Genomic DNA, 23492 nt, shown 5'->3' with positions numbered 1-23492 from the left:
TGGGGAGAAGGGATGGGGGAGGGGAAACACAGGGGTAGAGTATTAAGAGGTACAGACTATTAGGTATAAAGTAAGCTACAAGGATATACTGTACAACATGGGCAATATAGCCAATATTTTGTAATAACTATAAATGGAGTATAACCTTTAAAAATTGTGAATCACTATATTGTATACCTGTAACATATAATATGGTACATCAACTATACTTCAATAAAATTTTTTAAATAAAAGAGAATTGTGTCTACTTCTGAATATATTTGAAAGTTTTATAATGAAGAATTAGTTAAAAAAAAAAAAAGAATACATTTGACCATTTACTAAATAAATACTATTGTCTACTAAGTGTCAAGTTCTTATTATAGGTCTTGGATTTATACAAATGAAATACAATCTCAATTCTCAAGAAGTTTATCAAAGAGGGAAACAGTCAGACAGACAAAACGATGTGGTAGCTGCTATAACCGAGGTACACACAAGGTTCAATAAGCACTCAAAGAAATAAGTAGCTAAGCCTGCTGAAGAAAATCAGAGAAGGCAACCTTTGAGCTGACCATGAAAAGAAAAGCTGAGGTGGGAAGAAGAATTCTAGAAAGAGGAAATAGCATGTACCAAAAAAAGAAAAAAAGTACTGAGACACGAAATAGTAAGATACATTCAGGGAACTGCCTATAATTCCAGATAAGCACAGGGCAATGTTAATGAAGAAAGAAGAAATAACAAGGATAACCTAGTAACCAAAGTAGCTTTACTGCCTGGAGTCACCAGCCACAGGCCAAACTCTTCTGCCCTAGGACCTTTCAATACCCTGTTACCTGACCTGGAGTTGTTCTCCTGGCTAACGCTTACTTGTCCATCAGATCTCAGAATAAATGTCACTTCTACGAGGAGGCCTTTCCTACTGTTTCATAATCACAGAGATTTCTTGTCATTCTCTCTCATAGTTCTCCATTACAAATGAATGAACATATCTGTAACCATATTCATTTATGTGTTTACTTGCTTAAGGCCTCTCTCCTCCACTTGGCTGTAGGCTCCACAACAGTGGGAATACCTGCTTTGCTCATCACTGTGTCCCTATTGCCTAAAAAAGTTGCTAGCACACAGCAGGTGCTCATTAACTATTGGATGAATGAAATAGAGGCTAGAAGCTCTTTGATGGAGAAAAGGCTCTGAGTCAAACTGTATTCTACAGGTTAACAACAACAGACTTAAAAGCAAGACTTACGGAAATGAAGAGCTAGAGGAAAAACCTGACTTATGATAACTTAGTATCACAACAAATTGAGAAGCACATCATTAGCACTGACAGAGCGCTGTTTGTAATTATTGGAAAGACTTATTTGCAACATTTCTTCAGATTTCAAAATTAATTATTAACAGTCATACTGGGCATAACATGTGAAGCAAGTTGAAGTATCGTTTCAGCATGGCACAATGGGGAGACTAAGAATAAGGGACCAAGTTCTAGTCCCAATTCTACAATTCAGCTGTATATTTTAAGGCAGTAGTTCTCTCCAAGGAGACGTTTGGAAATTTGAGGGTGTTTTTCATTGTCACAAAGATGAGCAGCCAATACTAACAATTAGCAGTTAAAGACCAGAGACATTAGATGTTCTGTAGTACCCAGGACGATCCTTTACAACAAAGTCCAATTCTGCATCCCACAAAACTGTCAAATATCTCACCTGGCATTTATGTGGGTGAAAAAAAAAACTGATTTATAATTATCTGACGTTTGAACCTAATTCCATTTTACATATAAATATAAAATTCACTCAATTTCCAGGAAGGCAATTACCTTGTAAATCAAGAGAAGATTATACTTTGTTTCATTAGACACTTCACTAAGAGTTGTTCACCACTTTGAAAAATTACATCACTGATGAAGTCCCGATTGTGTTATCTGAGTCACTGACTGATACCTGGCATATCTGTCAGCCTACACTTGTAGCTATCACATTCACAGTGATTTAGTATGCAAATATAAGTATCTGACTACTTATACAGTCATACTATGCATTTACATGTTGAAATTCCTATCATTTTATTCTAAATCAATTTTTAAATTTCCCTTTTATAATTAGAACATTATGTTGATTTATTAGAAAGAAGGTGGCTTATATTATCTAAGAATTTCTTTCAGGATAGTAAAAGGGAGAGGGTGCTTAAAGTGTTTGGTTAAAAAAAAAAATGGAGCAATGGGTCCGATAAGGTTGAGAACAACCAACTTGGAGCAAGTTTCTGAACCACCCGAAGTCTTCTCTTTCACCTACAAAGATAGGGGATGTAAAGAAACAATCTCTTGGGCCCTGTGTCTGTCAAATATGACAATTCTGTGGGACTACATGTCCAATATAAGCTACCTCTGTACAAGCATTGTAGAATTCTCTGTACACAGAGATGAAAGATATGTCCCTGCCCAGTATACTTGGACTCTAAATAAAACATGGGAGCAGAAGGCAGACAATGTTCACTCCTGACTCTACTCAGAAAGGAATTAACCACTAGCTGTTAAAGCCATTACAGAACATCACAGTGCTGCCAGTATTTGGTAGATAGGAAATTAATTTTCTTTGAAAGTTAAAAACTAACATTAGCACAAAAAGAGCTTCTCTTTAAATCTCTGTTAGAGCACAGCCCTACAAGCTGTAAGCCCTAACAAGGAAGTAAGTTAAGACACAAAATCCTAACCTAAAAACAAACATTGCTGAGAGAAGCTAATTTAGAAATACAAAAGAAAATAAATTTCTGGGCTTCCCTGATGGCGCAGTGGTTGAGAATCTGCCTGCTAATGCAGGGGACACGGGTTCGAGCCCTGGTCTGGGAGGATCCCACATGCCGCGGAGCAACTGGGCCCATGAGCCACAACTACTGAGCCTGCGCGTCTGGAGCCTGTGCTCTGCAACAAGACAGGCCGCGATAGTGAGAGGCCCGTGCACCGCGATGAAGAGTGGCTCCCGCTTGCCACAACTAGAGAAAGCCCTTGCACAGAAACGAGGATCCAACACAGCAAAAATAAATTAATTAATTAATAAACTCCTACCCCCACCATCTTAAAAAAAAAAAGAAAAGAAAATTAATTTCTGAAACAAATAACTCCTAATTAGATATAGGTAATGCCACTCAAAGTTATCAAAACTCATAATAAATTCAATGAAGCAAATCCAAAACATCCCAAGCCTCATGGTGCAAGGAGCTCTAAATCCACTCTTTCTCACTAGGGAACTGTACCACCAAGAAATTATGATTATTTTTTAATAAAAGTTGTCTGGGTTGAAATTTGAAGGTGGAAAACACACTTTAAAACCTGAAACAGTTAAATAAATTAAGAGAATCTAAAAGGCTCAATCCAACAATATCAAGAATCTAAAGTATGTTATTTTGTTTATATAAGCATCTTCCACATTTCAACAGCATTTCTTTTCAGAGTATTTTATAGTTATTATGGAAACTGAAAAAACAAACATTCGTAATCAACTACTTTGCAGTTCTAAAAGAATAACTTTTTAGCCGTCTTCCGGCCAAGGTTAAAACACCAAATAAAACCAATGTATGTCTTCTTTGTCCTATAGTGTTAAAAAACAACTAAATCTCTAATGTGCCTAGGAATTCTGATAAAACTCCAGGTATAGGAATCACCACTGGCTGACTTAACTGCATCCTGTTCTCCCTTCCTCCTATCACTATGGAAGAAGCATCTGTCTCTCTTAAGGCTAGTCCTTCTACTCATGATCTAGATCCTAGAAAATTATGAACAAAGGCAGAGAGACAAACTTATCCATTGTATGACTATGTAGGGCAAGTTACTTAATATTTCTGAAAATAAGAATAAGTATTCACTGCATAGAATTTTCAGGAGGATTAAATCAGATAATATAGATAATTATCTAGCATGGTTTCTGTGAGATAATAGAGAATCATACACTGGTCTCTACCCCTGGTTTCTGAAATAGGACTTCTGAAACCCTTATAAATTCCTAACCATTAAGAGCACTAGAAGCAAGCATCTTTTGTTCCAATGAGGTGACTCGGGCTTCCCCGGCGGCACAGTGGTTGAGAGTCCGCCTGCCGATGCAGGGGACACGGGTTCGTGCCCTAGTCCGGGAAGATCCCACATGCCACGGAGCGGCTAGGCCCGTGAGCCATGGCCGCTGAGCCTGCGCATCCAGAGCCTGTGCTCCGCAACGGGAGAGACCACGACAGAGAGAGGCCCGCGTACCGCAAAAAAAAAAAAAAAAAAAAAAAAACGAAAACAAAAACAATGAGGTGACTCTGGGTGGGCTCCTGGATGGGAGCTGGTACCCAGAAAGGCCAAGCCATGATTATAAGCTTGGAATTTCCAGGCCCACCTCTACTCTCCAGAGAAGGGAGAGGGGCTAAAAATGGAATTACTAATTGATCATGCCTATGTGAAGAAGCCTCCATAAAATCCCAATGGCATGTGATTCAAAGAGCTTCCAGGCTGGTGAACATACCACCATACTGGAAGGACAATGCACCTCTATTCCACAGAGACAGATGCTCCTAGGCTTAGGACCTTCCCAGACTTCACCCTATGTATCTCTTCATCTGTATTCTTTAACAAAGCAGTCCCCAACCTTTTGGCACCAGGGACCGGTTTCGTGGAAGGCAATTTTTCCACGGACCGGTGCTGGGGGGATGGTTTGGGGATGATTCAAGTGCATTACATTTTTTTTTTTTTCTGCTGTACGCGGGCCTCTCCCTGTTGCGGAGCACAGGCTCCAGACGCACAGGCTCAGCGGCTATGGCTCACGGGCCCAGCCGCTCCATGGCATGTGGGATGTTCCCGGACCGGGGCACGAACCCATGTCCCCTGCATCAGCAGGTGGACTCTCAACCACTGCGCCACCAGGGAAGCCCACTGATAGGGTTTTGATATGAGCCTGCAAGCAGCTGATTTATTATGGTTCCTGTGCAGTCAAACCTCTCTGCTAATGATCATCTGTATTTGCAGCCGCTCCCCAGCGCTAGCATCACTGACTCAGCTCCACCTCAGATCATCAGGCATTAGATTCTCCTAAGGAGCATGCAACCTAGATCCCTTGCATGCGCAGTTCACAGTAGGGTTCGTGCTCCTATGAGAATCTAATGCCATCGCTGATCTGACAGGAGGTGGAGCTCAGGTGGTAATGCAAGCAATGGGGAGCGGCTGTAAATACAGACGAAGCTTCTCTCACTCACCTGCCCCTCACCTCCTGCTGTGCAGCCCAGTTGGGGACCCCTGCTTTAACATATTCTTTAATAAACTGGTAAACCTAAGTGTTTCCCTGAATTCTATGATCTGTTCTAGCAAATAATCAAATCCAAAAGGAGAATGTCATGGGAACCTCCAATTTGTAGCCAAGTCCAACAGAGGTTGTGGGTAACCTGGGGACCTACTACCTGCTATTGGCAGCTGAAGGAGGGAGGGCAGTCTCATGGGACTGAGTCCTTAACCTGTGGGACCTGATGTTATGTCCAAGTAGATAATGTCAGAACTGGATTAAATTGTAGGACATCCAACTGGTGTCACAGAATTGCTTGGTGCTGGGAAAAAACTAACACATCTGGTGTCAGAAGTGTTGTGAGTGGGATAGTAGTGTGAGAGTAAAGGAGAAACACAGGAGAAGACTGGAGTTTTTCCAATCAGTCTCACATACAGCAGAGGCGCAAAGCCTTCCTATTCCTCCCATACTCATCCTCAGAAACCTCACTCCATCCATTTTCACCCATTTCTCTACAAGTCTACAAGTGAGTCCTTCCTGTACCTAAACATGCTAAAGTCTTCCCCATATTTAAAAACACAAACACACACGTTCCTCTGTCAACCTCATGTTCTCTCTTAGCTACATCTGTTTCCCCTCCTATACCAGTAAAGCTTTAGGAAAGTTTGGTCTATATCTACACTTTGTCTCCACCTCCACATCTTGCATTTACCCCTTAAGTATGTAACTTACCTTGATCTTGCCACAGTGAAGAACAATATCCTAATTGCTAAAACCAACAAACAAATGTTTTAGTCTAGCAGACACCATCCCATTCTAAGCTTATTAAGATCTCTTTTCAGCATACTGACCTCCATGCCAGCCTTGAGAAGTTCTACTCCCTTCGCTTCCCAGGCACCACATTCCTGGTTTCTCACCTACATCCATATTTACCAGCCTAATCTTTGCTTCTATAGGAAAGAACTTCATTTGTCCATACCTTATTGCCTCTAAGCCAGAAATTATGGCATTTATTTTATTTACAGCAATATCTGTTACATTCTGAGAAAGAAACCAACCTAGAAAGGAAGTTCACTATTCTAATGAAATCCTTCCAGGCATTCTTCAAATGGAACCCTATCACATAACTTTTTAAAAGTTACACTAGGTAAGAAGAAAGCATTTTAAGATGATGTTACGCTTCAGTTTGAGACTTACTATTTACTCTGATACACATATAATACATTTATGCCCATATCCTCTCCAACTCCTTCAGCTGCAAAAAACACATGCTCCCTACATACCTACCCACTTGTATACACTGTAGACTATCTACCCACTTGGATACAAATGCACATCCAGATATGCAAACTCATAATGAACATTCAACACAGTCAATTCCGTAGGTAGGTAGACAAGTGGAAAGGTACATGACTGGATGAGCTGGAGAATGAACAAATCTAAATGATAAGAGATAAACTGGGGGAAAGTTATAGGTGAACAAGGAACAATCATCTAATGCTAGAATAATGATATATGTTAGATGGTACAAAGAAAACTTTGTCACTAATTTAATTAGTGTCACAACCTTAGATAAACTAACTTTTTGGGCCTCATCTATAGAGGCTAGACTAAATGATTCTCTGAAAATTCATTACAATTTCAAAATCCTATGATTCTACAGAAAAACTCAGCTTAAACCACACTTACTGCTGCTTTTGACTTATTGTTTTCATTCTGTATTATTATTTAAATCACAGTGCCCAAAATCAGGTTCCAAGAACAATGTTTGATGCTGGGGCCCTTGTCTTTGGCAGTGGTTATGATAAGTGCTATAATAGAGGGGTTAAAAAAAAAAGTTTAAAAAAAAAGTACCATATAGGAGTATGGTAAAGGGATATTTGACTCTGCCTAGGGGAGGTGTGGAAGGCCTTACAGAGGAGGTGACATCTTAGCTGGATCTTAAGGATAAGGCATTTAATAGAAAATTTCAGTTGAAGTTTCTCTGGAAAGTGTTAGAAACCCAATTATAACCTAATAGTAAACAAATAGAGGGTCTATTTATTATTCTTTTTTTAGCATGTTCCACCAATAACACTGTTAATGGAAGTAGTCTGTCCTCCACTGGTAGAAAAGAATACAAATTAAAAAAAGAGGGAATTAACACTTGTCATTTCTGTTTTCCACTTCTATGCTGGAGACTAAAGTGTATTTTAATGGCACACTGAAATTCTGACACATGGGTGACTTTTTAAAATGACATCCAGGGACTTCCCTGGTGGCGCAGTGGTTAGGAATGCACCTGCCAATGCAGGGGACACGGGTTCGAGCACTGGTCCAATAAGATCCCACCTGCCACGGAGCAACTAAGCCTGTGCACCACAACTACTGAAGCCCGCGTGCCTGGAGCCCGTTCTCTACAACAAGAGAAGCCACCGCAATGAGAAGCCCACGCACTGCAAGGAAGAGTAGCCCCTGCTCGCCGCAACTACAGAAAGCCTGTGTTCAGCAACAAAGACCCAATGCAGCCAAAGATTAAAAAAATAAAATAAAATAATTTTAAAAATAAATAAATAAAAATAAAATACAATGACATCCTCTGTGCTGTCTGCAGATCCTTTCAATTATCATTTTTAATTCAGAAATGTGAAAATTGAGCCACAGTTTTCATTTAAATTAAATAATAAACAAACAGCAAAGTAGCCAGACAGGTCTACAAAAAAATGATTTGCTGAAGTCTTAACAATATACAAAATATACAGAATACAATATATAAAATATGTAAGATTTTGTGAATTTTATGATGGATATTAATAAGATGTATTCTAGACCCAAGTGAAACTTTACATGACATCACGTTAAGATGGTATGATTTCAAGTTAGTCTTGTATTTCTGACCAATGGTAAAAATGGAAGAAGTTAATTTTAAACACATTCACAATACTCACAATTTTCACACTCAGGCTTGAAACTCCATGATCATGCAGTTCATCCTCAAACAGGAGAACTTCTTCAAAAAACTTAATCTGTTCTCTGGCTTTCAATTTCTCTGTATCTATATGATCTGTTGTAGGTACAACCTAAAAGAAAAAATATAAGAAGGGGCACATAAAAAAAAAATTTAGACAGCTTTCCTACCAGTATTTTCTGCATAGCCAGAACACCCGGTTCTAAATTTGGGTGTTATCAGGAGACACGAAAAATGAAATATATGTCTTGTGCCTGAAAAACCTAAGATGTCTGATATTATAGCTTCATAACACAGAGAGTCAAAATTCATCATCTTTCATATGAAAATCATTAAATAGAACACATTAAAATCAAGTGCTGTATTGTGACTATGGGAAAATTAACCATCTGAAAATTAGTCAATGTGATCAACTACTACTATCATAGAAGTTCAAAGCAGTTTTGTGCTGTAAAAGTCTACTTTTATGACATTTATTTGGAACTTAAAAAAATTTTTTCCCATTAGAATGATTTATATATTTTAGATCCCCAAATCTACAAACAAAGGTGTTTTAAATATTGAGGTAAATAAGAACTTTCAGATAAATTCTAAGGGAAACTCGTAGCACTCCAAAGGGCTTTAAAGGATACTGACTATTTTTTCAAAGTATTATTTTGCAGCCCCCGGACACAAACATACATAACCCAACAAAAGCACCAACAATCTCAAGACAGGTCACATCAGTAGCTCACTAAATCCAAGTGTCTCCTAATAGTAACATGAAAGTATGATTTGTGATACCATTCTTTACTACATTCAATTTCACTACAAAATGTTCAGCTTTTCAATTCTTTGACATAGTTGTATCATAAACAAACACAACAATGCTTGTCAAACCATAAGAATTCAGTAAATGGTAGCTATTATTTTACTTTACTTGGTAGTTATGACTAGGTCATTTCTTTGACTCATGCATAGAATTAAGAAATGAAGAGTAGTTTCAGAAAACTGGACAAGAATTAGAAAAATATGATATGGATGTCCAAGAGATTACATAGATTTTGTGGGAAAATGATCTTAGGGAGTATTAAGTGATGCAGAGGGGGAAAAGGTTGCTATGAAAGAAACTAGCAGTTTGTATGTGATTCCCAAGAGGTGAAATAAATGTCCATAGTTCTTCCATGTTTACCCACAGATAACATTTTAGCCCTCTGCAATTTTATTCCAATATGTGTCTACAGCAGACATGAGACCACACGTGAAGGTGAAATTCGGAGTGGGTAAGGAACGTGAGGGATAGGGATAGGGCAGCATATTAATCAGTCCCTTGCATCACTTGCATGTTTGTGATCTATTTAAGACCAACGTAGGTGCCTCTAGGATTCCCTAAGAGCATAAAACTTTAGTTATTATTAAATAAACACTTCTAAATTCCTTACTTTTTAATTAGTTTTAGTTCAAAGGAACACATTTGAAAATCTTCCTTATAGATACATCTGACTTCCAAAAAATTAATCATTACATGAATTTTCTCATTAGTAAATGGCTACTTCACTATATATTTCATATATGCCTTTAGTAAGTGACTGGTGAACATGAATCCATCATTTTTGCCATTTACTTGTTCTTATAAAATGTTTGAAAGAGAAAGACAAAAAATAATTAGATAACACATGGATTAGGGAAATTCAATATATTTAACTTATCTATATACTATCTTCTTCATTCATAAGGACAAATATGTTTAAAACTTTGTATTTCTCTGCCTTTTCTCTTCCTCAGCTCCACTTATCTCCTCCCTGAACTCAAGCATCTGAAAAGAAAAGGTAAAACAGCTACACTTAAGACATATGGAACATTTTTGGCTTCTGGTATTGTCAAAATAAGTAACCTGGACAATCCCTCTTGCTGAAGACAATTTTAAAAGCTGGATGAAGGGCTTCCCTGGTGGCGCAGTGGTTGAGAGTCCACCTGCTGATGCAGCGGATACGGGTTCGTGCCCCGGTCTGGGAAGATCCCACATGCTGCGGAGCGGCTGGGCCCGTGAGCCATGGATGCTGAGCCCGCGCGTCCGGAGCCTGTGCTCCGCAACGGGAGAGGCCACAGCAGTGAGAGGCCCGCGTACCGCAAAACAAAAACACAAACAAACCAACAAAAAAAAAAAAAAAAAAAAAAGAAAAACTTCTTAAAAGCATTATACGGCTAAGGCACTAAAGAATGACTGGACTGATATCTGGAAGAGGACTGGAGCCCAGAAAAGTGAAAGTGAGCCTACAGTTTTCCAGCTCTGGCCTTGAGGCATCAGCAATCACTGGACAGAGGAGAGGCTTAGCTCTGCTGTCACCATAATTGCTCAGTATTCACTAAGGGAAGTGGCCTTGGAGAATTCCTTGCACTGCTCCCAATTTTGGGATGACATCTCAAAGTGCTACACTGGTTGCACAGCTTCTTACATTACAAGCCCAGTAAACCTCAAACTCTGGCCCCACATCAGAGGTTGACAAACTAAGACTTCTAGGCCAATGTGGCCTGCCACCTATTTTTGTATGAACTGCAAGCTGAGAATCCTTTTTACATTTTTCAAATGACTGGGGGAAATTTTTTCTTAAGAATATTTCATGTCACATAAAAATTATATGAAATTCAAATTTCCATGTCCATAAATAAAATTTTACTGAGAAACAGCTATACCCATTCATTTGCATATTGTCTATGTCTGCTTTCGACTACAGCAGCACAGCTGAGTAACTGCAACATAAACTCTATGGTCCTTTGGGCTTCCCTGGTGGCGCAGTGGTTGAGAGTCCGGCTGCCGATGCAGGGGACACGCGTTCGTGCCCCGGTCCGGGAAGATCCCACATGCCGCGGACCGGCTGGGCCTGGGAGCCATGGCCGCTGAGCCTGCGCTCCGCAATGGGAGAGGCCACAGCAGTGAGAGGCCCGCGTACCACAAAAAAAAAAAAAAACCTCTATGGTCCTCAAAGCCTGCAATACTTACTATCTGGTCCTTTACAGAAACAGTTTGCAAACTTATGCCCTTGACTATGAATGACCTCAGCTGCCCACCAGAAATAAACAAAAATCCTCTGTGGAGAAAAAATGGGATTCAAAGAAAAATAAGAAGGCATATTAGGAGTCTAGACACCATAAATCGGAACAGAAATAACAAGACAATTAAAGATACTGGGGACTCTAGATGTTGAAAATATGAGGCCCAAGCTGTAAAACAACAATGCACACTAGTTTCAAGGAAGTAAAAGCTAAGGTTGAAAATTTCAAAAGATACTAGGAAATATTTTTTTAAAAGAACTATGATCGGGAAGGGTCCTGCTTCGGGGTGCTCACAATGTTCTATTTCTTTTCCTGAGTGGTTACATTTTACAATTCATTAAACTCAACCTTCATGTTTTATGGACTTTTCTAAGTTATTCCACAGTTTTTAAAAAGCTTAAAAAACATATGGAGCACTACAAATATTCTTGCTACATTACAAGAAAAATAAGTCCTGGTCACATCTTTCAAGTGGAACCTCCCTCACATCAGATGGAGGCTTATAATAAGGAAATTACTTGACATAAATATTTTTAAATTTATTATATAAAGTTAATTAACAGCAAATGCTAAGAACCCTATGTTAAATTCCCTTTTTAAAAACTGCTGAAAGTAGTCTGTGTGTGTGTGTGTGTGTGTGTGTGTACACATCCCATTAGGAACATACAGTGACATTGCTATGTTTTACAATGATTTTTCTTTTTTAAAAAAATGAAGATATAACTCCCATACTATACAATTTACCCTTTTAAAGTGTACAATTCAGTGGTTTTTAGTATATTCACAAGACTGTGCAGTCACCTCTATTATCTAATCCAGAACATATCATCACCCCAAAAAGAAACCGCCATACCCATTAGCAGTCACTCTCCATTCCCCATGTCCCCCAGCCTCTGGAAGCCAATACTCTACTTTCTGTTTCTATAGATTTGTTTGTTCAGCAAATCATTCTGGAATCATATACATGTACCCTTGTGTCTGGCTTCTTTCACTTAGCATAATGTTTCCAAGGTTGTAGCATGTATCAGTGTTTCATTCCTTTTTCAGGACTAAATAATATTCCACTGTCTAGATATACCAGTTCTGTTTATCCACTGATGAACATTTGGATGGTTTTCACATTTTAGCTATTATGAGTAATGCAGCTATGCATATTCATGTACAGGTTTTTATGTGGGTATGTAGTTTTCAATTCTCTTGAGTGTATACCTAGGAGTAGAATTGCTGGGTTACATGGCAATCATGTTTAACTTTTTTTCTAATTGCTGGCAAAAAAAAAAAAAAAGGCATAATAAGAAATCTACCATCTTAACCATATTTAAGTGTACAGTTCAGTAGTGTAAATTATATTCACATTGTTGTAAGATGGATCCATAAAACTTTTTCATCTTGCAGAACTAAAACAGTATCAGAATTGCTAACCCATACCTCTGAGGAAAACAACTATCAACAAGCATACAGTACTCATATGCAGTTCTTTTTGCCTTTTGTCTTATAAACTCCATTCATTTCCAATGTTTATGTCAGCACATTCCTGCCCTAAAGTTACTTTTAAAAGCTCAAGATATTAAAGATGATATACAAATGGCCAACAAGCATAGTGATGTTCAACATCACTAGTCATTAGGGAAATGCAAATCAAAACCTCTCATACACTGCTGGTGGGAAAGTAAAATGGTACAGCCGCTATGGAAAACAGTACAGGGGATCCTCCAAATATTAAAAATAGAATTACCATAGGATCCAGCAATTCCACTTCTGGGTATATACCCCCCCCAAAAAATGAAAGCAGAATTTTGAAGAGATATTTGCACACCTATGTTCACAGCAGCACTATTCACAATAGCCAAGAGGTAGAAGCAACCCAAATGCTCACTGACAAATGAATGGAAAAACAAAATGTGGTATATACATACAATGGAATATTACTCAGCCCTAAAAAGGATGGGAAGTCTGACACATGCCACAACATGGATAAACCCTGAGGACATTATGCTAAGTGATATAAGCCAGTCATAAAAAGACAAATAATGTATGATTCCACTTATATGAGGCATCTAGAATAGTCAAATTCACAGAAACAGCAAGTAGAAAGGTGACTGCCAGGTGCTGGGAGAAGGAAGAAATGGGGAGTTGCTGTTCAATAGATAGAGTTTCAGTTTTTCAAGAGGAAGAAGTTCTGGAAATTAGTTGCACAACAACATGAATATACTTAACAGTATTTAATACACTTAGAAATAACTAAGATATATTTTATGTTACATATTTTTTTACCACAATGGAAAAAAGAAAGCTCAAGATACTGAATCACACTAAGTTGGGCAAATGTTCCAATGTGCTTTAAAAAAAAAAAGCTTTTTTAAATGCATGAACACTAAGCATGTTTTATTCCTAAAAAGCAGTATCAATAGAAGAGGCAGTCTTCTACTTATATTTTCCTGCATATTCAATTTATTTATTTAATAAGAAAGAAGAAAACAGCCAAACGTTGATAGGTTATTATAGGCCAGGTACATATTAGGCATTTGACCTGTTTTCTCATAACATTCTCACACCACAATCTGAGAGAAGTGCCTATGGCAGCCCAGACAACAAATGACAAGGCTGGATATGAATCCAGCCAGGTCAGTACAACTCTGTGACTGGCTCTCTCCTCTTACACCAGGCTACAACTCAGAGTAATAGGTTTAACAACCTAAAGAGTGAGAAAACATTAAACACACACACACACACACACACACACACACACACACACACACACACACACACACACACACACACACATACACAGCTACAGGCCCCAGCAACTAAAAACCAAGAACTTAAGGGCAAAGGAAAGGCTTCATTCTAACGCCTCATTCTCTGATATTCTTACTGTACACATAAAATACCTTCTCCCACACCGGCAAACATTTCCTATACACACCAGGGCTTCTGAATAGTGTTTTAAGGAAGAGCTGAAGGATTAAATAATTTAAAATCTCAAATAATATTACAGGTCAAAAAATCCTTAGGTATTAAAACAAAGTTTAAAGTAAAAAATGTTCCTATGAAAGTGATCTTCCACATATAACAAATGGGCTTAACAAGAAGCTCTAACATCGGTGTTATGTTACTAAGAGACACATATTTAAGATCTTGAACCCATTTCTTCGTCTACAAAATAAGGATAAAAATGCCTATCCTACAAGACTATTTTGAGAATTAAGCAACAAAGTCCTAACAATTTTACCTGGAAAATAGTCACTCTATTTTTTAAGGCAATAAAGGAACACACTCATCAACTCTGTTTAGACCATAAAGCAAGGGTAAATACTATTTAGACAATATAGTTACTTTTACTCTTGGGTTTTCAATAATATTAACTTAGTTGCCTTGACATTTGAGGTATGATAGTATCATAATAATAGCAGCTGCCATTTATTAAGATCTTACTGTGTTAACAGACACTGTGCCATAAACATTTAATACATGTTATCTTATTTACTACCTCACAACTGATATTATCCCTAGTTTACAAAAGTGAGAACTAAGGCGTAGCAAAGATTAAATTGCTTTTCCAAGCTGTTAAGTGATGGTGCTGGGATTTGAACTCAGGTTTGCCAAAGCCTGAGCTCCTTACCACTAGTGAGTGGTGGATCACATTGTCAGCAACACCTTAGAACAAATTACATGACAGGCTGAAGTGCCGATAAAGGGTACTGAGCACATGTCTTTCACCTCCTACTACTCTCTCACTCCCTGTCTCTACTGCCATGGATCTTGCTCCTCAATCACAGCTAAGGCTACTTCACAGCCTCCAGGAGGCTTTTGTAAGTCAGCCCACAAAGTAAGTCATCATCATTATTGCATTGGCTTAAAACAAGCTCTCATTTCCTCACTCCTTGCAATGAAATATCAAAAGGCCTACACATTTTGCAAAGTTTTTCAATCAGGAGTGAAAAGACAGAATATTAATCTATGAAGTATTAATGGACTAGAAAAACCTTCCTCCCCCATTAGACTATAATGGAAGGATCTTTTTGTCTGTTCCCTGCAGTATCCACGGCTCTGTGTAGCTAAGCTCCCAATATGAGGCCTACCAATTCCACCTTCCTGGTGTCATTTACCACGAAGTGAATCTCTTCTTAAACAGGGCTTACACAGATGCAACTTAACATTAATATAGAGATTTAGAATTCATTGAGAACTTTCCCGTGGATTATCTTATATCTGCTGTGAGGTAGATATTTCTGTTTATCCAATTTACTGATAGAACCAGTCAGATTAAATAACTTGTCTGAAGTCACACCAGGTTCACACATAGTGTAGGCAAAACAATAATCCAAGCTGTCTGACCAAAATTTCTATCTGCCCACATATCTGTTCATCTGTAAAACTGTAAGCTACTAGCTAGCAGGTTCTGTCTAAATCACCTAATACATTACACCAAGAACAGATACATTTTAATGCTTCTTGATAGCGATAATGGTAACATTAAGGCAGTCTGCCATTGCTACCAACCACATTTTTAGCAAAAATTGTTCCACTATGGCATTCTTTCATTTTGTGCTGATAATCAACAAGCAAAATCCCTTTATATTAGGTTCTGAAGTCTCGCAATAGAAAGTACAGTAGCAGCATAAAATAACGCATTACTAGAAAGTTCTAACACTGAAACTGTCCAAGGCAATCAATGACTCATAAAAGCAAAAAATAAGATTTACCTTTAGCTTAAGTGATTCTCCAAGTAATGTTCCCTTATAATCTGTTGTATAGGTCCAATCATACGGTTTAATAACCTCCTTAGAGTGCTCACCCTCCGTCCTCAAATACCAAAAGGATCAGTCAGTGATGTAGAACATAGATCATCTGTATTCATTTATCACACCGAATTACATTCTACAGATAATATAAAATATCCTACTAAATACATATACTTGTCATAATTCACTAATACAAGATCTGTCTTAGTTTTTCTGCACATTTATTGTTATTTAACTTGTCATGTACTGATAATGTAGTCTCTCCAATTAATCTGTACACTGCCTGAGGACATGGCTTAAAGGCTTATACTTTTTTCAAAGAACCTAGTACATAACAGGCACAAAGTAAATAACTGCGGATTTGATTATGAAAGAAAATACATTTTTCTTAATTTCAATGCTCCTCAAATTTTCAACGCAAATCATAAGTAAACATTGTTCTTCAAAAATAGGAACATTAAAGTACACAGTGTAATGCCTCTTCACTAAAGTATACGGAAAGCTCAAAAAAGTAAACCCTACATAGCTCAGCTCAATTGTAATTCAATTTAATTCAAGAAGTATTCAAGAGTGGGATAATTAATCTCCATTTTATGGATGAGAAAAATGAACTCTAGAATGATTCAACTATCAGATTTAATAATAGTACTAGCCATTCTAATAAAATACACATATCACAACTGAATATTTTTTCAACTCTTTTTTGTTTAACCCATAACTACCCAGATTCTCACCTGCTTTCCTGCCACTCTTCAGCGCAGGCTACTTTAAGCATTCCTTGGTAGTTGTTCACACATCTTAATGCATCTGTAGCATTGAACTCAATCCCAAAGCCAGAGCCATGCTGGATTCTTAAAACGTTGTCTCCAAACATCATTTCAGGGAGAGATGGCATATGCAATTCATCAGCTAACCTATGTATAACCAAAAGTCAGCAGGATTATTTTATATCACTGTTGGCATTTTTGCTTCCTTTTGATCCCCAGAGAATACCTTCTACTCCTAAATGAGTTAAATAATACATGATTTAATAAAATGATATATTTGTAAAGTCTATAAATGGTTTCATCATCTATTCTGTGTATATCTTTTTGGCACTGTATTAGGTAGTGGGCTAAATTAGACAGATAATAAACAAATATACAAATAAATACACAATATAATGTCAGCTAGTAACAAGTGATATATAAAAATTAAAGCAAGGTGATGGGGGAGGCACTGTTTTAGGCAGGATGATCACAGATCACATCTGATACAGTTGAATTTGAGCCTCAAAACTACCCTGTGAGCTAAGAAAGGCTCAGACAGTTTAAGTAGCTAACTCAAATCACAGAGCCAGTTAAGTGGTAACACCAGGCCTATGTCCATTATATTAGACTGCTTTATAAAGACCTGGACCTCATCTAGCTAGCCTCAATACATAAGAAAGTTATATTAGACATACTATAAGACCAGGATCACAAATTATTAACCCACAGATGTGTTTTGATTAGCCTACACAATATATTTTTTAATATTTGAAATAACTGGCAAAATTACTCAGGTGCCAATAAAAATTGAGAGATTTTTGAGAAATCTGGACTTCTAGTTTCTCTTAAAAAAAAAAAAAAGACTTGGCAACATTGAACCTGTATTTCCACATGACAACAACTGGCTGGAGCTGAGTGGAGGTTGCCCCCTTTAAGTGGGGCATAGGCTCTCTGGTTCACCAGTCTCCTTGGCCCTTTAAAAGCTGAGTCTGTGACCCCTGTTATAAAGACTTTTAAGTGGCTACTTGTTACTTCTGAAAAAAGTAGGTAAACGTATAGGTTACCATGCCTTATGACCCCAACACCTGAGTTACAACCAGGACTTTCAACTTAGGGATGAAAGTTTGGCTTCTTAAACAAAGGCAATTATCTATGAGCTGGCAGGAACCCCTGAATTTTAGCCTGAGAACTCTGCCCGATACACTCATGCTGAATTGAATAACGGCCAATTAAACTTACTCTGATCCCTCTTTTTATAAGTCTGAATGACAGTTAAATGAAGCACAGACCAAGAGACATAGCATGACACAGAAACATGAGGTAGAGAAGAGGGGAGAGTGAAATTTTTAAGTAATAGCAAGATAAGCAGATAGAGCAAAGTAGAGACTGAGAAATAAGGGTGACAAGAAGATTAGAGACATCTATAGTTGGAGCCACAAGAACTGCTGTTCATTTTCTGAGCTAATTCCTGTGTTTAATTATTTCCTCATGTACTATTAAATTCTCATCATTTGAGGCAACACGGGGGTGGGGGGTGGGCGGGAGTCTCCATTCCTTGCAACCTGAAAGCACCACTAACACAGAGGTTCCATGGAAGTGATTTTCCGGTTATCTTATGTACCAATTTTTTTCTGTTTATTGATTTTGGAAACTTTTCAAAATGTATTGTACACTTCTCTTTGTTTTTAAACGAAGCATATAAAATGTTATTTTACCTTTTCTTGCTGACCAGAGATCATCATATTTAACAATCTTGTAAGACAATGTCCTCAAGTTCAATTGAGTGTGTATAGCTCTAGCTGCTCTAGAATGTAGGTATCTGCCCCTGAAGCACCCTCATCCCTTTTTATTTGGTTTCTTATCTATCAAAGGATGGAAAAGCAAACAATCACACTCCTTAAAATTGCATAATGAATAAAAAGAGAACATAAAAATGCTAACCATTTATTAGGGCAACGAGACTATATGGAACTCTTTTCCTTCCTTACATTTCCAATATGGTTACAATTATAAAGTATGCAATAGAGTCAAAAGTGTAAACATGCTTTGAATGAAGTTCTAAGGGATCCTGAACAAAGCACAGAATTTTAGTGCAAATGTTCTATGATAGCTACTTTAGCAGAACAGAAGTCTTTCTTTTCTTTTTTCTTTTTTAAGACTTCTGGATTTTTGAACAGCTACATAGTTATACTTGTTAGGTAAAGTAAAATAATGCTACATTAAAGAATATATTCTTGGGCTTCCTCGGTGGCGCAGTGTTTGGGAGTCTGCCTGCCGATGCAGGGGACGCGGGTTTGTGCCCCGGTCCGGGAGGATCCCACATGCCCCGGAGTGGCTGGGCCCGTGAGCCATGGCCGCTGAGCCTGCGCGTCCGGAGCCTGTGCTCCACAACAGGAGAGGCCACAACAGTGAGAGGCCCGCATACCGCAAAAAAAAAAAAAAAAAAAAGAATATATTCATATATTCTTACATAAAACTAACAAAGGATCTATGCATATCCCAAGACCACAATTACTCTCTTTCCAATTGCTTTAAATCTATTTCCAATCAGACACACCAATCAAGTCTTGCATATATATTAAAAACAAACAAGCAAAAAATCCTGCATAAACAAATTAAAAGCCTTAAATGGAAAAAATATTGATTCTTATTATAAACATCTACTTCATTCCTTGATCATCAAAGCCCCAACATTTTCAAGAATGAAGATGGGTTGTAATTCCACCATGACTGCCCAGGAGAGGACTTAATGCACCACAGTCCCACGTTTCCATAAGCTTCCTATCTCTGGTGAACTTTTTGTTCTTACACAACAATTATATTAATTTTGGCTATGAAGAAAAGACATTAATTGAAGATCCTGTTTCTTGTAGGAAAACAACTTCGCCAGTAAAACTCTCAACTTGGTGCAAGCTTTAAAAAAAAGCAAAAGCACCCACTGAGGGAAAGAAGCACTTGCTCACTTGATTTTCAGAAGAACTGTATCAATTTCATTCCACCCTGGAGCAAAATTAAGAAAAAAGTACCAAGAACTTAATCAAATTTATATTCTTTGACCCAAAATATCAGCTTTGGGAAATCTGTAATATAGAAACAATCCCCAATGCAGGAAAAAATAATTATACCATTAATACTCATAATCATCTTATTTTTAATAGAAAAAGAAATAGTACTACTATATAATAGTAGTACTACTACTATAATAGTAACTACTCTAATTATAAAGAAATAAATGGTTATATAAACTATAGTATTCCATGTGATGAAACATTATGGAATCATTAAAAATACTTAAAGGGAAATATAATGGAGAAAAATGCTTATGATACAATAGTAAATTAAAAAAACAGGCATACTGTATGTTTATTTTATCTCTGTGTTTATGTATATGTGCACATATCAGTGATCTAACCTTTTAAGTTGCACATCTTTAGTATGATATCTAATAACATTAATTTTTCATCATAAATTTAAATGAAATTTATTCTTTTGTTATTAGGAAGTAGAAAATATTAAATACTAGAGAGATCAACACTCCCATGCAAATGTCCATAGACATATGAATGGATAAAGAAAATGTGATTTAAAAAAAAGAAACAAAAAACAAAAAAAGAAAAAAAGAAAATGTGTTTTATACATACAATGAAATATTATGCAGCCTTTAAAAAGAAGGCAATTCTGCAATTTGTGACAACATGGATGAAACCTGAGGACATTATGCTAAGTAAAATAAATCAGTCAAGTAGTAAAGTTTTAACTACTTTACTGGATAATGCATACCAAATATGAACTAACATAAGATGTGATTCTTTGGATTTTTCCCAACATATCTGGAAAAATCTAGTAGTCCTATGAAATATTCCAGTCATATATGTAAAAGAATCACTGCCACTAACTTACACTTCTTCAAATGTCCTAAATTCTGAGTATCTTAAACACAGGCCAAACAGAGTATCTTAATCCCATTTCTAATGGCAAGCTTCACCATTAACAAATAGGTAGGACCATTTATCAGACAAGGAAGACAGGAAGCCTCTATGGAATTAAGATGCCTTAATTCATTAAAGGAAGTTTCGTTAATCCAAAATTTCCCCTAATTCACTTATATAGCACCCAAGAGGTTTCTATACCCTAGGGCAAGGCATCACAGAAAAATTTAGGATGGGAGCAGATAAGCCTTTCTTTTGTCATAAGGAAAAAGGACTAAGTATACTCAGGCAGAGCTGTTTTAGAAATAATAAACAAGGAGATTAAAGATCTGGAATTTGATTCCCTTAGAACTCTCCATGCATCCAGCACTTCTTAGGGAGTCTGTAAGAAAATTATATGGGTAACCACAATTTGAAGCTGACTGCTTTATATACCACAATTATATATATGGTGCGATATTTAACAGAGAAAGTTATATGGAGAGGAAAACTCAGAGAGTAACTCAGTCTGTGGTGGGATGAAGGGAATTTTTTCGCTTTCTTTTCTGTATTTTCTCAATTTTTCTTAGTGACTCTGCAAGAGTGTCACTTTTTTTTTTTTTTTTTCAATTAGGAAGCTAAACATCCTTTCATGACTCTCCTCTCTTCCCTGGTCACTTCCCTCTGCCTGTATCTTAAAATGTCAGCGCTCCCTAGGGTTCCATCTCATGACCTTTTCCTTTTCTTCTGGATAACTTCTAGATGATCTTAATTCACTCCCAAGGCTCCAGGTATCATCTATAAGCTGATGATTCCCAAACCTAAATCCATGGACAAGTCATTTTTTTTAAGCTCCAAAATAAACGCCTAAGACACCTCCACTTCATAACCCACACACAACTTATATTTCAACAAAACTAAACTCATCCTCTATCCAACACCTGCCCCCAATCTGCTCCTCCTCCTGAGTTTCTCACCTTGTCCAATGGCAATGAAATCTTGCCAAGCGTATAGATTCCTCCTTTTTCCTTCCTCCTCCTATCAAGTGGCCATCAAATTCAGGCACTTAATCTTCTAAAATCTCTCCTCTCTCCCCTTCTAACTGGTTTCCTTACGCAGTCCTGCAGCCCACCAATCCATCCTCCTCATCACCTCCAGAGAAATCTTTCAGAGTGTATATCTGATAATGTCGATCCTTTGTATAAAATGGCACCCGGTGGTATTCAGATAAAATTCAAAACTCCTGAGCTTGGCATAAAAGTTCTCTCAGTGGTATCTCCACTGCCCAGGGGCCTACCTGCCTCTGGCTTCTCACTACAGTACTCCCCCTCAGATACCTCACACGCCAATCACACAGAAACAGTTCTTCATGGCTCCCACTCTCTCTGACCCACCGGCAAGCCACGTGCCCCCGGACCCCGCCCCCTGCCCCGACTTTGTCAAGATTCAGTTCAGGCATCACAAACGCATCACAGCTGTCACTCTCGCTGGCCTTCCGGCTTTACACATGCCCCCAGCCTCACCCCATCCCACCGGCTTTATCAGGATCAGGCATCCCAATTTCCCGGATGCCTTGTTCCCTTAAACAATCTCAAATAACCCTGCATATACACCTATATCAATTCACACTGTATTATGATTGTCTGTCTCTCTCACAAGACTGTGAATTCCTCGAGGCAGAAGCTGTCTTTCATCTTCTGTATCTCACGTGCCTGGCACGACACCTGACATGCTAAAAGCCAAGCATATATATCACCCCCGCTTATCAACCCCTAAGAAAACAGGTCATAGCCATCAAGAAAGAAATAGTCTAAAGGTGGCGCAGGCTGCGGCAGGTAGAGAACTACGGGAGGGGAAAGTCCACCGTATCAATCATGCTCTGCTCAAACCCAGGCGGAGTGACAATTTCACGAAGGCAGCGCCTGACGGCCCGAACCGAAGGACAGGAGGTGCCGACAGGAGTATTTCCTGGTGTTGTCAATTCAAAGGTCCCGTCCAGAGGGACCCGAGCCTCCGCCCCCCCCAGAGAAGGGCTGGGGCTCCGCCGAGCTCGCCCTGCCTCCCGCCCAGGCCCAGCTTCCCGGCTCGCGCCCGAATCCCAGCCCCGGAGCCTCACTTCTCCACATCCGCTGACTTCATGATGTGGGTCTTGGACGCCGTCAGCTTCCAGGGCCCGAAGGAGAAGTCCTGGTGGCTGCTCTGGAAGCCGTGGATCATCATGGCCGCAGCGGGGCCCGCGTGGGCCACACGGAACAGGCTAGAGCAGCGGTGGCAGCGGCAGCCGCGGCCGACACCGGTCCCTCCGCCTCCCCCCGACCCAGCCCCCTCGGCTTCCGAGCTGTTACCTTGCCCGGCCCCGCCTCGCCTCGCCCCGCCCCCTGCCGGCCTACCCGGACGCAGGCCCTCCTTTCCTCCTTCTTCTCCGCCCCTCGGCTTTTTGCTTCCGGGACCAGTTGCCAAGGTTGTGTGACCTACGTCTTACGTCACGACGCACCTGAAAAAAGGAGGGGAGAAACTGCTGAGGGGCGAAGCTCCGGCATCAGGGGGTGTGGTCAGGAGCGCACTGCCCCCTGAACTCGCTGGATGACGTCGTCTTGGGGCATTTCAAGGAAGGTCAGTGTTGGAAAAGGCGAATACAACGTGATGCTAGACGACTTTGCAAAACAGGGAATTACCTCTCGTGTTGGCGAATTGGTGTAGAGAGGAAATGCCCTACATTTTTCCGTAGAGGACAAAATTTTAAAATCAGAGTTTAGGAGGTTCAGCATGAAGTGCTGCATGACAAGTGGACATCTAGCCACTATGGACTAAGACTCTTAAAAAAATTTCATCCTTCAGACATTTCCAGACTTTCCTGGTCTAGCTATGACCTAAGCACCTGT

The 23492-nt window shown here is 38.8% G+C and overlaps 1 protein-coding gene across 1 annotated transcript in view; it reads right to left on the bottom strand.

The window, feature by feature from the left end:
* The window catches only part of TIPRL (TOR signaling pathway regulator), a 37170-nt gene extending 14213 nt beyond the window's left edge, over nucleotides 1–22957 (bottom strand). Inside the window, exons 1-4 of the mRNA XM_059073548.2 lie at nucleotides 22727–22957; nucleotides 16688–16867; nucleotides 15915–16014; nucleotides 8156–8287 (exon numbers count right to left, since the gene is read on the bottom strand). Coding sequence (XP_058929531.1) covers nucleotides 8156–8287; nucleotides 15915–16014; nucleotides 16688–16867; nucleotides 22727–22830 — 516 coding nt within the window. The 5' untranslated portion in view covers nucleotides 22831–22957. The remainder of the gene's footprint in view (nucleotides 1–8155; nucleotides 8288–15914; nucleotides 16015–16687; nucleotides 16868–22726) is intronic.
* Nucleotides 22958–23492: the final 535 nt, after the last annotated feature.

Source organism: Kogia breviceps, chromosome 1, assembly GCF_026419965.1.
Source record: "Kogia breviceps isolate mKogBre1 chromosome 1, mKogBre1 haplotype 1, whole genome shotgun sequence".
Lineage (NCBI taxonomy): Eukaryota > Metazoa > Chordata > Mammalia > Artiodactyla > Physeteridae > Kogia > Kogia breviceps.
This window is presented reverse-complemented; position numbering and strand designations above follow the sequence as displayed.